General features: G+C 36.9%; 1 protein-coding gene across 4 annotated transcripts in view; it reads right to left on the reverse strand.

Annotated features, from left to right (window-relative positions):
* LOC146004038 (WD repeat-containing protein 37-like) overlaps positions 1-16,675 on the reverse strand; it is a 30,017-nt gene that overhangs the window by 6,366 nt on the left and 6,976 nt on the right. For all 4 annotated transcript variants that reach the window (XR_014443884.1, XM_083142631.1, XM_083142622.1 and 1 more), the window contains exons 3-8: positions 15,824-15,894; positions 13,691-13,813; positions 10,400-10,591; positions 6,229-6,401; positions 3,912-4,152; positions 3,254-3,392 (exon numbers count right to left, since the gene is read on the reverse strand). Coding sequence is in view for 3 of the 4 variants with exons in the window: in XM_083142631.1 (XP_082998757.1) it covers positions 3,254-3,392; positions 3,912-4,152; positions 6,229-6,401; positions 10,400-10,591; positions 13,691-13,813; positions 15,824-15,894 (939 nt within the window). In the remaining variant the exon portion in view is untranslated. The remainder of the gene's footprint in view (positions 1-3,253; positions 3,393-3,911; positions 4,153-6,228; positions 6,402-10,399; positions 10,592-13,690; positions 13,814-15,823; positions 15,895-16,675) is intronic.

Genomic DNA, 16,675 nt, shown 5'->3' on the forward strand with positions numbered 1-16,675 from the left:
TACAATACATTTTAAAATCATTATCTGAACCACCTTCCTAGCTGATGTTTACTATAAATGGTGATAAAGACAATAACAATTTTCCTGGTTCCATGGTCTGTAATTTAATGCACTATTCTGTGATTCTGTTATTTTCTTTTATGAACGTATCTTACAATCAGAATGAATTTAGGCTCATTATATTGAATTGACACCAATTCTGTTTTTATATTCATAACTACATTATCACAGATTTCCAATTGTTTTTAATGTTAGGGAAGGCTGATGAATTAAAAATAAAAGACATGATAAAGATAGGATAATAAAGATTAGGTTAATTGCTGGAAGGATTGTTCACATTGTTTCTAATGTTTGTCCTTCTTGTTATTTTGAGGCAAAATCCTGTCATATAATAATATAAAAGCTTAATAAACAGTTCGTGTTCAGTGGAATACTGGTTATCTGTAAATTTAATATACCTTATTTGTATCAGTACAGATTTCAAATTGGCCATACCTAAAGTACAGTAATAAGTTAATTTTATTCTGCTTTATAAAAATATTAGTCTTACTCTAAAATCTGTGAAGTACATTTATTCATTATTTCAAGAAATCAACTCATCTGACACTTTAGAAGCAGTTCTATTGATATTTTACTTCTCTATGTGATTCATGAAATATATAATGAAAAAAATATAACCCAGTAATTTTACAAGTACAGTGCAACCTCGATTTTATATTTTTCAGGAGACCACACTAAAAAAACCTAAAATGCAGGAAAATGTAAAATCGAGGAAATTTTTGTTACATTTTGCTATGTTGAATGTATAATGCAGGAAAATGTAAAATTTGGGAATGTAAAATCGAAGTTCCACTGTACTAGTCTTTCAACTTGCATAGCAAAATTCCTTCAAATTCTGCCAGCACTATATAAAAATAAATTTGAAGGTAAAATACTGACACAATTGGCAACCTATAAATAGGGATGTTCTGAATCAAAGTTAGTAAAATAATACTTAATGAGGTAATTTTCTACAGACAAATTTTAGTGTTTAGAAACACATGTATTGTATATTTGCAATCTAAAGATGTAATTTTTCTGGAATTGATCTATATTAAACTACCAATAACTGTAGCATAAGTGTTATTGCTGCAATCTAAACTTTTAAAACATTAACCTTTTGACGCCCAAGACCTTTTTCACAAGTAAGCCTCTGGGTACCGAGCCGATTTTGAGCAAAATGAAGAGTTTCAATTAAATGAGTGTAGATTGGAAGCTAATTGCCCTAGAGAGATGAGTGATATACTGTTGTACGCGGAATGAACCAGAGATTCAGACTATATGAAATTTTTGCAAATTCGGCGTATATGTGGCGGGGGGAGGGGGCTAACTCTCAAAATTCCAAAATTTCGGGAGAAAAAATTTGGTTCCCCCACCCTCCTCCCAAGAAAAAAGTACATGACAGTGTCGACATGCACATGGAAATTACCGCTGACATGTAAGGAACACAAAAATATTTGCATTATTATCATATGACCAATGTAACTTGAGTTGTACCCCTAAAAGGAATGGTCGGCATGCCACTGATTCAAGCTTCGAAATGCAGCGGTACCTTGAAATGACTATAGCTAAGAAACTAAATGCCCTAGAGATATGAAAGATATACCGTTGTACGCAGAATGAATCACAGATTTAGACGATATATAAGTTATGCCCATTCGGCGTATATATGGAGGGGGGAAAGGGGGAAATCCCCTGAAAATACTTTTTTTTTTAAAAAAAAATGGGGTTTCGCCCCCCGTTCCCTGAAAAAAAAGGATATGAAAAGTTCGAAATGCACATAGAAATTATCGCTGGCATGTAAGAAACAGAAAAATATTTGCATCATTGTCGTATGACCAATGTAACTTGAATTGTACCCCCAAAAGGAATGGTAGGGATGCCACTGATTCAAGCTTCAAAATGCAATAGCTCAGAAACTAAATGCCCTAGAGATATGAAAGATATACCGTTGTACGCAGAATGAATCACAGATTCAGACAATATATAATTTATGCACATTCGGTGCACATATGGAGGGGGAAAGGGGGGAAATCCCCTCTAAAATACTTTTCTTTAAAAAAATGGTGTTTCCCCCCACCCCGAAAAAAATGGCAAAAAGCACAAAATGCAAAATTAATGCAAATTTGGTGTATATATGGAGGGGGAAGGGAGAAAACCCCAAAAATTATTTTAAAAAATTGTCACCACCCAAAAAATGTCCGCACTTGGGCACAAAACGACACCTACGCACAACATTCACAGACGAAAAGCTAGAACGTAGTGACAAATGAGCGCCAATTCTTGCAGCTGCTTGAAATTCTATTTTTAGACAATGCTGGGTAACCAGTGTTGCCACTTGTGGACACTTGTGCTAAAAAAAAAAAAGGTTTCCTTCAGCGTGCTTCGAAATTCCATTCTCACAATGCAGATTCAACAACCAGTCTTCCCCCTCCCCCCTGCTTGCACCCTCACGGAAAACTTTCATTTTGACATCGGATACTGTCGGTCTTCCTTTGTCGGTAAAAAATTGACCTTGAAAAGAGAGGCAAAAGAGAAGTCCCTTTTCCCGCCTTTCCCCCTCCATTTTCATGAAGACAAAAAAAAATGCAAACAACCATTTCTGTTAAATACATGTGTTAGGAACAATATAAAAAAATAAAATCAAAATTCTAGCCAAAAATAGAAAAGTTATAACATAAAAACTACGACCTTGACACAGCATCTCGATCGAGACGCTTGGTACCCCGAGGGTTACTTTTGGGTATCTCGTTCGAGACGCTTGGGCACCAAAAGGTTAATCTTTCTAATTTTTTCACAACAAATTAAGCACAAAAATTATTAAAACTTCACACATCTTCATGTACTTACATTTGGTCAACAGTGTTCATGATTTTTCTGTCCTTTGTAACTGTATATTTGAATTGCTGGGTACTCAGTTTACATAAAATAGTCATTGCAGTTTAGCTGCAGAAAATTAAATTTGCAAATATCATTCCCATTGTTGCTCATTTTTACCATGAATACAATCTGTGTATTTGTAATGCACTTTTTTATATATGTGTGCACCCTTTTCATTTGATGAACCTTACAGAGGCTGTACAAAGACAAGTATTACTATCAACAGAAAATGGTGAGCTTCAGGGAAAAGTTCAGCCATAATATGTACCCATGCTGGTATGGAAGGGAGGGGGGGGGGAGAAAGTGTTATATGAAGAAAAAAATGGTTGCTTACTCTGTATGGCCTTGAAATACAGAAACAGAATGTATTGCTTCTCTAAAATCCCACAAACGAAATGTAGTGTCCTTTGAAGATGTTACCACTAGCCTTTGGGAAGGGTGTGACGATGTGTGAGTTAGCTCTTGGTCGTGACCTACAAAAAGAACAATAATTTGAGTAGATGAACTAAGCATCAACTAAATTTCCCATGATTAAGGTCACATCTTGTATATTTAATAAAATTATGTTCATTTACAGATATAATTTGCCAAACTGATAAAAAATTGCATTTTCTTTTTTTTGCACAACTGGAATGTTCATTCAAACAATCACACTAGGCCTATATCTATATTCTCAGAAAATAAATTATATTTCAAAATATTATGAAAAAATTAGTGCATAGGCTCTCCAATATCAGTGGAACCTCGAATTTACTTTTCTCAAGGGAACAAGACAAAAAAAAACAACAACTTAGAAAGGCAGCAAAATGTAAAATCCATAAGAATGTTACATTTTACTGCTTTATTGTGACCATGAAGACTGAACGTATAATGTGGGAAAATGTAAAATTGAGGTTTCACTGTACCCATGTATGAACTGAAATGCAATATTAGCTCCCATGCTGATAATCCCTATACTGTAGACAGACAGAATCTGATTCTAATAAACTTACCACTAAGAGACTGAAGTAATTCACCAGTTTGCACATCATAAAGGTTGGCAGTACGATCCCAGGATGCAGTGATCACTTGTTCACCTCCAGGTAGCCAATCAGCTGCAATAACAACACCAGAGTGTCCCACAAATTCTGAAACAGGAGTGCGGAGAGAGGGTGTACCTTCTATTGGCTGTTCCTCTTCCTGGAAATCCTCCTTCTCAGATGAATCCACCTCATCTTCCGATGAGTGGGTTTTCTTATGTAAGAAAATACAAACTTGAAAGCTACAGATTTTAGTGAAACATCACACTATTATTTATGCACTGAATTGTACCCATGGTAGTTATACTGTGTATGCTGTTAGAAAAAACATGAGTTCAGCCAATATACAACCAGAGGTTTTGTGGTGTTGCCAAACTAACTGCTAGCAGAAGAGAAAGACAAGAGAATTTGCTGTGTGTCCAACATTCAACAATATTTTTTGTGTATATAAAATGATAAGCGAATAAGCAAGTAAACAATAAGCGAATAATTTTACATTGCCCTTGCTATGAAAACTCTGACTGAAGACTCGCAAATCACAATGTTCGAGAATGTCCACGACACTGAAGGGTCATTGTGCATATTGAGACGAATTTAACACCCATTGTTTTCCAAGACACAACAACTCAGCTGCGTCAACGAAAAAACAGATGGAAGGAAAATGAACAGGTTGTGTGTGTGTGTTGAGACATATTGTTTCCCAGTGTTTCTTCAAGAAACAATAACTCTCACAATAGGCGACGGAAATTTATGGGACTTGGACAGTCAGGTTTAAAATGTCTTGCCCCATCTTATGATTAACCTTAAAGTGGTGAGTTTTTTGGAAATTTCTTACCTGCAAGAACACAGCGCCACACAGTTTCCTGACTGTACAACGTTGCACTCCTGCGATAGGCTGGAACATAAACAGGCTCGGCACGGTCCCACCCAATATCGCTTCTAAAACCATATGCCGTATAACAAAGATGCATTAAAAAAAAAAAAAAAAAAAACACAACTTGCACATTGCCTGCTTGTAGAAGTACTGTAAATACGAGGTACTGTGTAGTTTAGTTTGTAGATCATTGTAATTGAAATACCAAGGATCCAGGTGTGATCTGAGGTTGAACCACAATTTTCACTTAAATTTTCTTCAAGTTGTGAGAGTTCGGCCCCTCAGTCCCTAGTTTCTATCCGGCCCTCTGGATTACTATCCTTGTATTATTTTTTCAATCTCTCCTTCCACCTCACCCTGGGTGTCAATCGAGCAGATTATATTAGCGCCGGAATTACGAAAGGGGGGTTTCACATAACAATTTATATATTTTAGTCCCTGGTTCGTTACACATGTACAGAAAGTGAATAAACAACTGGTATAAAATGGACAGTACTGTAGTTCCTGGAGTTAATTCAGCAAATCATAATATTTCGAGTAGGATTATATTGGTTTATTATACGTAGTTATATATATATATACATATTTACATAGCGTTTCCATGTGTGCATTTACATAATCAACCAATCTCCTTAATTCAACATAATTGCGCACCTATGGCTTACACCATCGGCACTTCCTTTACCGCAGAGTTAGCATAACTATCTCTGCGGGCCTACCCTCAGCTTAAAGGATATTCCGTTCATTTCAAATGCGTTTCCTTACACCTTCACTCTTTCTTTTGGGCATCAATTATTCAATACGGAAATATCCACATACTCAAGGCTTTTTCTAAAAGGGAACTTGGGACAGCAACAGGGGTTGGTTTACACCAAATGCTGCATTATTATATTAAGTCTAGCCACCAAAAGTGGACTCAACTTGAGGAGACTTTCCACGCCGTCGATCAATGGGGAAACACTGTTTTTTTGCTAAAGCCCACTGGCGTTTTTATAGTCGAGGTAAACGTCTGTGGACGTGGACCCTGTAGAAATGGAAAAATTCCACTGTAACGGTCTTTTGAAAGACAGCTAGCTCCCCCAACCGGGAAGCTAAAAAACAGGGGAATCTAATATCCAGTAAAGCACAATCCAATAAGCACATACACTTACATCCAGTAATAACATAAAAGTACACTCACGGAAACATATTACTTAACCCTGCACCTTGCAGCTGGCCAGCAATTAATTAATACAATATACAAAACCAGTAATGGTCAATCTGACCATTACAAAGTGTGGCATAGGTGTTTTCTAATAGCATTTATTATTGAACCAAAAGTAAACATATGAAATTCTATTTGAATTTTGATGTTTTGTGGAAAGTAAGAGGTACTTTGGTGATTAAAAATTCATTAAACATGCAAAAGAAACTTACTGGTTGATCCCATGCAACAGCAGCCTGCCACACGTGTGCCGACTGGTCTCCGCTGGCAGTGAGAACAAGATCACGGGATGGATGGAACCTGACAGAATTGACTGAACCACTATGACCTTGGTATTGCAACAAACAACGTCCACTTTCTATACTCCATATGCATGCTGTATGATCTGTAATCAGGAATAAAATGAACAGTGCTTTGGAAAACAAACATCATTTGTACATGTGTATCATCTTAACTTAAACAAATGCATAAAGATATGATTATGTTGAAGTGAGCAAATACTGGCAATACTTTTCAGGATTCAGGGCATTCCATGAACCTTCGGGTTTAAGAAGGCTAGAGAGTTAGTTAGTTAGTTAGGGCATTCCATGGCATGTGCAGAATTCTGAACACACACACAGAAACCAAATCACAAGGAATTGTGAGTATTTTCCATTAATTCTGGACCAATAAGTGGATTATCTCATACGTAAATCTAATCAAGTGGAGTAATAGAAATTGAAAATGTTCCTTGAAGAACACAAATAGGTAATTACCTTCTTTAACTAATGTATGTACCAAGGTGACTACAAATGCTCTGTAATAGAAACTGTATATTTACAAAATGAGGGTATATGAATTATTGCACATTTATATTTTTAAAAAATGACAAAAATGGCAGGAATTTGCTCTAATTACAAACATGCAAGACTGGTAATAATATCAGAGCTTATTTTAGGTGATACTGATAGGGTAGCAAGCAAACAGTTCCATCCCATTTATAATTATTCTGATTGCCGTAATGAAGGACTGCAAGTTGTCAACAAATAATTTAGTTTTGCCTGCGTGCACCTAAAATAATAAAAATAAATCGTTAAAAAGATCAAAGATCAATTACTTACGTGTGTGAGTATGAAATGTCGATCAAAACAACGTTTCAGAGGTCAAGACTGCCTCCTTCTTCAGGTTGATGCGTATTCTTAGACACCTGACATGGTGTCACGTTAAGAAAGTGTTAGTTGGGGATACAGGTAAAGAAACCCTTATGGAAAAGACTCCACTTTGTAGCTAAAGAAAACTTCACTAATAAAACACATATCTAAAACCATGTATTTCCAATTCTAAAAACACTTAAAAGAAACATCCTAATCGGCTGTTAGAAGCCACCTGGCCAGTGCTTGGGAGAAGCAAATGTGCAGCGTATGAAAACCTCAATATGCTGACCAAGGCAGAAATTTATTTTATTATAAAACATAAACTAAACGTAACGTTTCAACCTTCTAGCAAGGTGTTCTTCAGACTATGTACCAAGTACAAATGTAACAAGGCACAAGAACGGGACGATATATATACACAAAAATACTCCCCTCCAGACTATTAGAAAGTTGTTATGGAACATTCTAGCAGGTGGCTTTCCCTTGTCAACTTTACTTTCACCTGAAAGTGAATGTGGTTGGACTCTATCTCTATTTCCTTCATTCTTCTTCCTTCTTCTCTCCCCTTTCTCTCTTGTCCTTTCCACTCTTTCTAACACCGTCTTCCATTCTTTGTTTATCATCAGTCCCCCATTCCAGTTCATTGTGTCTTCTTCACCTTTCTTCTCTATTTGCTTGGCCTCTTTCCATTTTCTCACTAGCATTCTCTTCTCCCTTCCTATCTGTTTAGCCTCATCCCACTCTATGCCATGTCCTGTTTCTCTTGTGTGTTTAAATATTGCATTTCTCTCTCTCTTAAGTTGTACATCATTCCTATGTTGTTTCAACCTGTCTTTTAGCCTCTTTTTTGTTTCTCCTATGTACACACTCTGACATTCTTTACATTTCATTTCGTAGATAATCCCTTCCTCTTCCCTGTTTTCCTTTTTCTTGTTAGCATTCTTTACTATTCTTAAGATGCTTCTCCCTCCCTTCCTATACGTTTTAATGCCCGCTTTTCTAAGCATTTTGCATATCTTTTCTGTGGTCTTCCCAATGAGTTTTTCATATCATGGAAACAAGGCTTAATGGTGTTATAAGCATATGCTCAACACTGAGAAGGAAGTTACATTCCCCTCTGTAGTTTTCCCCTCTTGAAACTGGTGCCTCGCCAGTCTAAGGTGAACTCAACTTCCGCCTCGGCAGCCCTCTTAACCTCAGCTGTAACATGGAAACCCATCTTGGCGTTATTATTTACGGTTTTATCCCATTTTTTGAAAAATGCAATTCATCCTTCTTCCAAATTGCTGTCGTCTCTGTTAAGTTTATTCCAATTATCTGTGCATATTCAGGATGTTTCATAAACATTCCTATCCAATTTGTTGTTCACTTTCCTGATAACTTCCCTTGTTGCGATCTTATGTTCACCCCACCTGACACGCATGCTTCTCCCCGTCTGTCCCACGTATTCCTTCCTGCATTCGCATCCAATCTTATAAACTCCCTTTTGCTCTTCTGGGTTATCATGCCTATCTGCTCCCCCTTTTTTATATCCTGTGAAATGCTTTTCGATGCTTCGGAGCGCTTTCATCCTGCATTTTACACCATATCCTCTCACTGTCTTTCTTTCGGAGACACCTTTCCGTTAGGGGATTCTGACAACATGAGTTTCATTTCCGCCCTCTCCTACCGCGGTTTCATCTTTCCCTTCCTATTTAACGCTGTGGGAGCGTTCCCTCCTAATTATTTTCTTAACTTTCTTGGCCACCCTTTCCATATCCAGTATTGTATACCCATTTTTTACACCATCCCTCTTTATCCATGCTTCCTCTTTTTCTTTTTCCTTTTCGTCATTACATAATCTTTCAGCTCGGATGAAAAATTAAGGTAAACATTTGACTTTATCCTATTGGAGTGTTCGGATTTCTTGTGGAGGTACAAGTCACCTGCCAATGGTTTACGAAAAATCCCCATTATAATCCCTTTGTCAGTTTTGGTAAGACACAGGTCCAAAAAGTTGATCTTCCCGTCAACTAGGTTTTCCCTGGTAAAGCCGATTCTGACATCTTGTTTTCCTAATTCGGTAAAAAACTTGTCAAGTTCATATTCGATCACATTATGAGGATGTCGTCAACATACCTCCCGTAATATTTCAACCCCTCCCCTACTCGTTCCAAAGCAGTTTTTTCGACGTAGTGCATAAAGATATTGGGCACAAGGCCTGATATAAGGTTGCCCATAGCCAACCCTTCTTTTTGTCGGAAGATCTTGTCATTTACATAAAAGTAATTATATCCTGTTACCAGGAAAAACCACCTGAAATACTCCCACGCCACCAAAATTTCAACGACGTTGCCTAACAACCATCTTTGGAAGCAGTCACCGGCTTTATCCCGGGGTACGCTGGGATACAGATTAATTACGTCAAAGCTACTGATCGTGTCCAATTCTCCAATAACTAATTTTTCAATGGACTCTTTTACCCTAACGGAGTTTTTAACACTAAATTGGGTGTCTACATTAATTTTCCCCATTCTCTTAATCAACTCTTTGGCTAAATATTCACTTCCTTGAAGCCCTTAAGGAGTTTCTTTTTTTCCACACTACCCACCCAGTGTAATACTGGTTTCAATGCCTTTTTTGACCTCATACTTAATCTTATTGGTAGGATTCCCTTTAATTCCTTCGTAATCGTTATTCCTACAACTATCCTCCAATTTGTTATGATGTTCCAAAATATTGTTGGAAATCTTGCAATCATATTCTCTGTCTTGAATGAGTTCACTTTAATTTATTTTTGGCTGTGGATAGTTAAAAAACAAAGCAGGAACACTTATCTCCAAATTATTGAAAAAAAATTACAAGTTTTCTTTGACTTTTGTTATTCTCTGCTGCTTTTTGCTAATCGTGACGAAGATGAGTGATGATTGATGATATGATGAAGGGACACTTATAAAAACACCCATGCCAGGCTGGGATTTGAACCTGGGACTCCAGGCATCCTAGTATGCTATGCCAAGGAGGTCGGCTCTACAAGCTTGAAATTGACAATAAGCAGTCCATTCTTGCTGAGCTTAGCCGCAGAGTGGATTAGGGCATGGCATACCATTGTATCATTCCTATCTTCTACTTTCATCTGTTCATCATTGTCTTGATTAACACAAGAAGCAGGCAAGCAACATAAAGAAAAATAGAGAGTGAACCATTTCAGTCTTTGCAATTAGAATATCCATGCTGAAAATACCATAACAAAGTTGACAAAGGGCCTTACCTGCTGACGATGTCCCTATAATGGGATAGCCAAGCCGAGATACTGACACTTCCCACACACCATCCTTATGGCCTAAGTATTCTCGAACATGTGAGCAACTTACAGTAGGACCTTTAAAGCTAGACACAATCTTGCTAGTTTGGGCTTTCAATTTGTGTGCTGTCTTCACCTTCTGCGAAGAATGGGACACAGCTGAAATAATAAGAGCAGAACTTCATTACATTTGCTGATTACAAGTTTCTACCATTAACCGCTTTCCTTATCACCTCAGCAAGCACAATTTTTATTATCCTGAATGAAATTGTTAAGTTAATATCTGCCTGGTAATAGAACCAATGGTAAGATTTGCCATGAACCACCTTACTACTTTCCACTTTTCAGATTCCAATATTTTCTTAACATTAAACAGCAAAACTACAGACTTCAAAGTCTATGAACCTGAACTAATAACTATGATCTTAGAACTGTAATTAAAATAAAAATTTATAAGACTACGAGGGACGTTCATAAAGTAATAATTATTGCCAAGAAAGAATACAGTAACGCACATGAGTTTTTGTAAATGAATCAGTCTTTCTTCACATAAACTCCACCCAGAGCGACACACTTCTCCCATCGATGTACCAACTTGTGGATGCTCTTGTTGTAGAAGTAATGTGTTTGGCTGTTCAGAAGTCATTCACCGCAGAAATAAATTCATCATAGTCATCGAAAGGCCTCCCACGCAGGGGCTTCTTCAGTTTTTGAAAGAGGAAGAAGCTGCTGGGTGGGAGGTGGGGGAAATATGGAGGGAGAATTTTGAAGCCCAAAGTGGCTGCATAAGTCATCGTCTCCAGAGCAGAATAAGCGAAGGCATTGTCATAAAGAAGCTGCACTCCAGAATTATGTTTTGTATTATGTTAATACTAATCCCTAACTAATGCTCACATCCATTATGATGGCTGCAATGGTAATAGGATAGTCGCGAGCACGAGGGACTTCACTTTCTTCACAATTCCAGGTTGCTCCAAGAATGAAGGGTGACTGCTGCATTCCTCACCTTGCAGTCAAAAACAAAAAGCGAATCACACCTCGAACTTCAGCAGGCTCCACAAGCTGTGCAATCTTGGTTTTCTGGGCCTCTAGCGGTGTTCCGCAGAACTACTACATGCGGAATTTGTACAAATCCGATAGATAAAGGCTTCCCCACACTGCAAGTTATTGAGACAAGCTTGCAAATAATAAGCAAAAATTATTACTTTATGAACGTCCCTTGTATGGAATAAAATAAGAGGTTCAACCTGTATGTAATTCTATAAATTATTTTGACAAAAATATATTTTTCATGTATCTTCATGTGGTCCAAGTTAAGTTGGGATACTAAAAATCCATGATATTCATATTTACATCATTTTTTTAGTTGAGAAAAGTATTCTAAATTTTAAAACGCACAAGGAACATGCAGATAATTACCAAAAATATTTAGAGCACTGCTTGCAGGGTTTAGTAACTAGGTACACTATCACAAGTAAAAGATAAAAGTTCACTGTGCACATAGCACTGTGCCATGGAGGCACATTTAGGGGATGTGAGGTAAGGGCCCCACACATTCTAAATCTTTGTCATTTTGGTGATGTGATCAGCACCATGCTCCAGCTGCATTTACCCCCTCCCTACCAGGTACCCATTGATTTTGAGGCTAGCTCATCCACGGTCACTTTGTGCGGGGACAAGGGCAGAAAAATTCCGACATTAGATCACCCACCCCACTCTCCCATTACATACAAATGTATGGCAACATTAGATTAACATTTGTACATAACCTGCTATTTACGAGGGCCACTATTTATATTTTGAGTCTTGGCAACACTGATTGAAGTTAGGCACGATTTGACGTTTGCACGGAATCGTCTGGCATTATTGACCATAACGTACTTCAAATGTTTTGTCAATAGCTGATTTGTGTTGTTTACTTTGCCTTGGAGATTGCGCGACAAAAATAAAATTGAATTAACTCGTGAACATTCTTGTGCGATGATTTTTGACGATTTTCGACGTGGATTATCAAGACAAGAGTGCATCGATCAACTTACTTCCACAATTGGCGATGAAGCCCCGTCCTTTGCCACTGTGAAACGCTGGTATAACGAATTTAATCGTGGCTGCCATTCGCTCACCGACGAGATTCGCGAAGGTCGTCTAAAATCAGTTGTTGTTCAAGAAAACATTGATGCTGTGCAAAACCTAATACTGCAAGATCGTCATGTGAGATTGAGGCAACCATAGGCATTAGTTCCACCAGCATATATAAAATATTACATGATCATTTAGCTGTGAGAAAGGTATGTTCTTGTTGGATCCCACACAATTTGACAAAAACTCAAAAAGACGCTCGCATCAATTGGTGAAAACAAATACTCAATAAATACAATCGTGGTGCTTCAAAAGACGTATATAAGATTGTAACAGGTGACGAATCATGGATATATGCATAAACAGCAGTCGACTGTATGGGTGTTTCAAGATGAACCCAATTCAACAAAAGTTGTTCGCGCTCGAAGCACATCGAAACAAATGATCGCCTGTTTTTTCGGGAAAACTGGTCATGTGGCAACTGTGCCTTTAGAGGAACGTAGAACGGTCAACTCTGAATGGTACACAACAATTTGTTTGCCAGAGGTCTTCGGTCAAATACGGAAAACAAACAAACGCTGTCGGATCATTCTTCATCAAGACAATGCCAGCTGTCACACATCTCGTCTAACAACCGACTTTATGAACAGTCAAAATATCAAATTGATGGGTCATCCACCACACAGTCCTGATTTGGCACCCAATGACTTCTTCTTGTTCCCGAATGTCAAGAATAAATTGCGTGGACAACAATTTTCGTCGGCGGAAGACGCCGTTCATGCGTTCAAAAACCATATTATGGAGGTGTCTCAAGAAGATTGGAAAAACTGCTTTGACAAATGGTTTGAACGAATGCAAAAGTGTATTGACCATAAAGGAGAATACTTCGAAAAACAATAAAGCAGTTTTCAATGCCAAATTCCTGTTTTTTCATTGTTAGGCTCAAAATATAAATAGTGACCCTTGTATAAATTATGATAATAATCCTAGTTTAAAATAAACACATGTTTGCGAATGGTGGCAGTAAGTCACCAAAATTAATAGACGATAAAAGCATTTATTTGGTACCAAATACAGACTTATTACTTTATGAAAGATTGAATTTGAACTATTGGTACCCTTAATTTTAAGAAATGTATTCTACCTAGTTATTATGCAATTTCATCTGCTTTTACTTACACTTTTGCTTTGTCAATCCTTTAGAAGATGTGTTGTCAAAATCAGGATAGTCATAGCTTTGCTTATCACTGATGAAGGACTCCCGTTCAAGCTTCTCATTTAAATTCTCTATCTTCTCTTGCACTATGTAATAAATAAATAAATATTGAAACAAAGTTTACAAAACACATAAAAGAAGGTGAACATTTTCTGTATTCAGAAACATATACTATAATAAAATGTATGTGGATTGTGTGAGTTACATTAAGCACATATACACTTTATGAAGTAAAAAAACACACACTTTGAAGTTTACGATTCACACAACTGCTGACCAAATTGAACAGTTGTGACATACAGAGTGCTCTGCGAATGAGTATACTCATGTGATAACCAAGCTTCAAGTTCAGTATTCTGGAAGTTAATTATTATGAATATTCACTTTTAAAAGGTGAAAATTCAAAGAATAAAATGTAAAATTCCAATCGGTATCTAGCCTTCAGGCTCAGGTAACAGAAGTTCATTATTTCACCATAACAGATCTCCACAATATAAAAACAACACAAAAAGTTCTTAAACCACATAAAATTTTTCAATTTCTGGTGGAATTATGTCGTAGAAAATGCTGCTTCCTTGCTTGCAGTACACAGCAACTGGAGAAATTTTTGTTGCATGTAGGAATTTTATAGGAAATGCCAACAAGACTAAGATCAATAAAATAATAGACAACCACCTCATCTTCCCCAGTATCTATGAAAATGGATAAAAAGCAGGGGATTCACACCATAAGAACAGAAGAAAATTGAAAAGAGAGAAACTATAAGGAAAAAAGAAGAAAATAAGGATGTACAGGAAGAGAAAAAGTATGAGTGTGCCATTCAGAAGAAAGATGGAGAAAAAGATAAGAAACATCTATGCCAAGTATTACCTAAGAGCAGCCTTCAAGCTATCAAAGAGCATCGAGAAATGGTTTATTGAATACCAAGGAATGGTTTAATGAATACAAAGGAACGAAGGAGAGTGTTGAATTGGCAATGGCAGGGTTATATGAAGTAGAATGTGATACAAGCAAATACATAGGAGAGACAGGGAGAAGCATCAACGAGAGAATTAAAGAACATAGGAGAGACATTAAAGAGGAAGATCCAAGAACAGCTTTGAGTGAGCATATGTTGACACATATGACATTAAGGAAGTACAAATGAAGAAGAAGTGGGAAAATGAAACCGAGAGAAAAGCAGCACAAACAAAGCAAGTATGCATAAACAGGGGAGAGAAAATGAACAAAAATGAAGGGGAAATTGGAATGAAATGGGTGGAACTGATAAAAAAAAAAAAACAGGTGGAAAGTATGTTGGTTGTTTCCTGAGCAACCTTCTATTTTCTGAACAAAAATGGAAAATTTCCACTTGCCAGATAAGTTAAAGGAGAAAGGGAAGGTCAGTGCCACCAGAAGGAGGAGGGGAGTGAAGACAAGAAGAGTAGGTTACAGGATGGAGGGGAGGGGGAGAAACAGCCAGCTATGACACCTGCAAGGTGGAAAAACCAGTTTACCTAGGAGGAAATAAGGACACTTCATTCCTTAGAAGTGTAGAGTGACTACCCATGTGAGGTTCTGTTATTGTATGTATATCTCAGTGTAGCTAATAAAATAAAATTAAAACCACTAAAAATTACAGTGTTAGATTATTTTGCACCTCAACTTCACCAACCTTTCTGATAATTATGATCATAGTGTCAATGTACTTTGTTATCAATCAGATAACAACAGAAAATTTTACTTTCATATTCTTTCTAATATCTAGTATTACAAAAGTGAAAATTTATTACAGAAATTTGAAGGAATCATAAGAACTCTATTACGATATTTGTGTGTGTACTTGTTATTTAGCATAGCTTTTCTCCAACTTCTGGCAGATGATTATAGGAAATTGATGAAGGAACACTCCAAAAGAACACCCATGCCAGACTGTAACTGAACTTGGCAACTTCTGTGGCGAGATCAAAAGTCAATCAGTTAGTGAACTCGGTCACTGAACCAGCTCCTACATTTACAGTCAGATCCAGTAAATGCCATAAAGCTATGAAATTTAACAATACCTTTAGTACTTTCGCATGGTGCAATACATAAAAACATGAAAAAATGTTACTTACATGAAACATTCTCTGCATACAATACTTCAAACTCTTTCTCAATTTGTGCAAACAGCTCATACAGCCTGTTCCTGAGGAAAAAATAATTTTCTCTAAGATCACATATAGAAAATGAAATAGTTTTTCATAAAGATATTTGATCAAAATTTGAAAGATTCATGCTCTACATGCAAGTAAGAATAGGGTTTATTCGTCATTGATGAGCAAATTATGTAATTCTAACATATTATTGTGAACCAATTCAAGACATTTCATTTTGTCAAATCTAATAAAATGCCAATGGACAAATTGTTAAACCATTTATATAGGATGGGCACAAAACAAAAATTTCTCAAAGTTGACAATGCTGACCCTACTTTGTTTCATGATAGTATCAATGGCACTATGAAGGTTCAGATATTCAAATAATGCTGCAACTAGATGAGAGACTGTGCTTGCATTTCATAAATCCAAAATCATGGCGTATACATGTGATTGACTGAACATCTGTGATTTTAGGCTGCTGGGAAATTTGAAACCGTGGGTTCTCATTGGAGGAATTGCAGGCCTTTACTGGAGAACAATCTCTTTGGCATACAACTGTAGGTAATGGTTCTGCATGCTTAATGACTTTTTCAAATTTTCATAGCAGAAAGACGAAGTACTGCAGAATTGTAGAAATGATCATTACAGTAAATTTAAACATTGGTGCACATAGTTACCACTACTTGGGAGTGCTGAAAAATGCAATTTATCAGTGAAAAAAGACCTAAAAAGAATCTTATGTAAGCAACCACGCTTCACATTAACAAGACATTTTTCATTCATACAAGAAAGAGAAAGTATTGCAGAATTGTGCAAATGACTGTGAAA

This window comes from Lepisma saccharinum, chromosome 1 (assembly GCF_977018435.1).
Source record: "Lepisma saccharinum chromosome 1, izLepSacc3.1, whole genome shotgun sequence".
Taxonomy (NCBI): Eukaryota; Metazoa; Arthropoda; class Insecta; order Zygentoma; family Lepismatidae; genus Lepisma; species Lepisma saccharinum.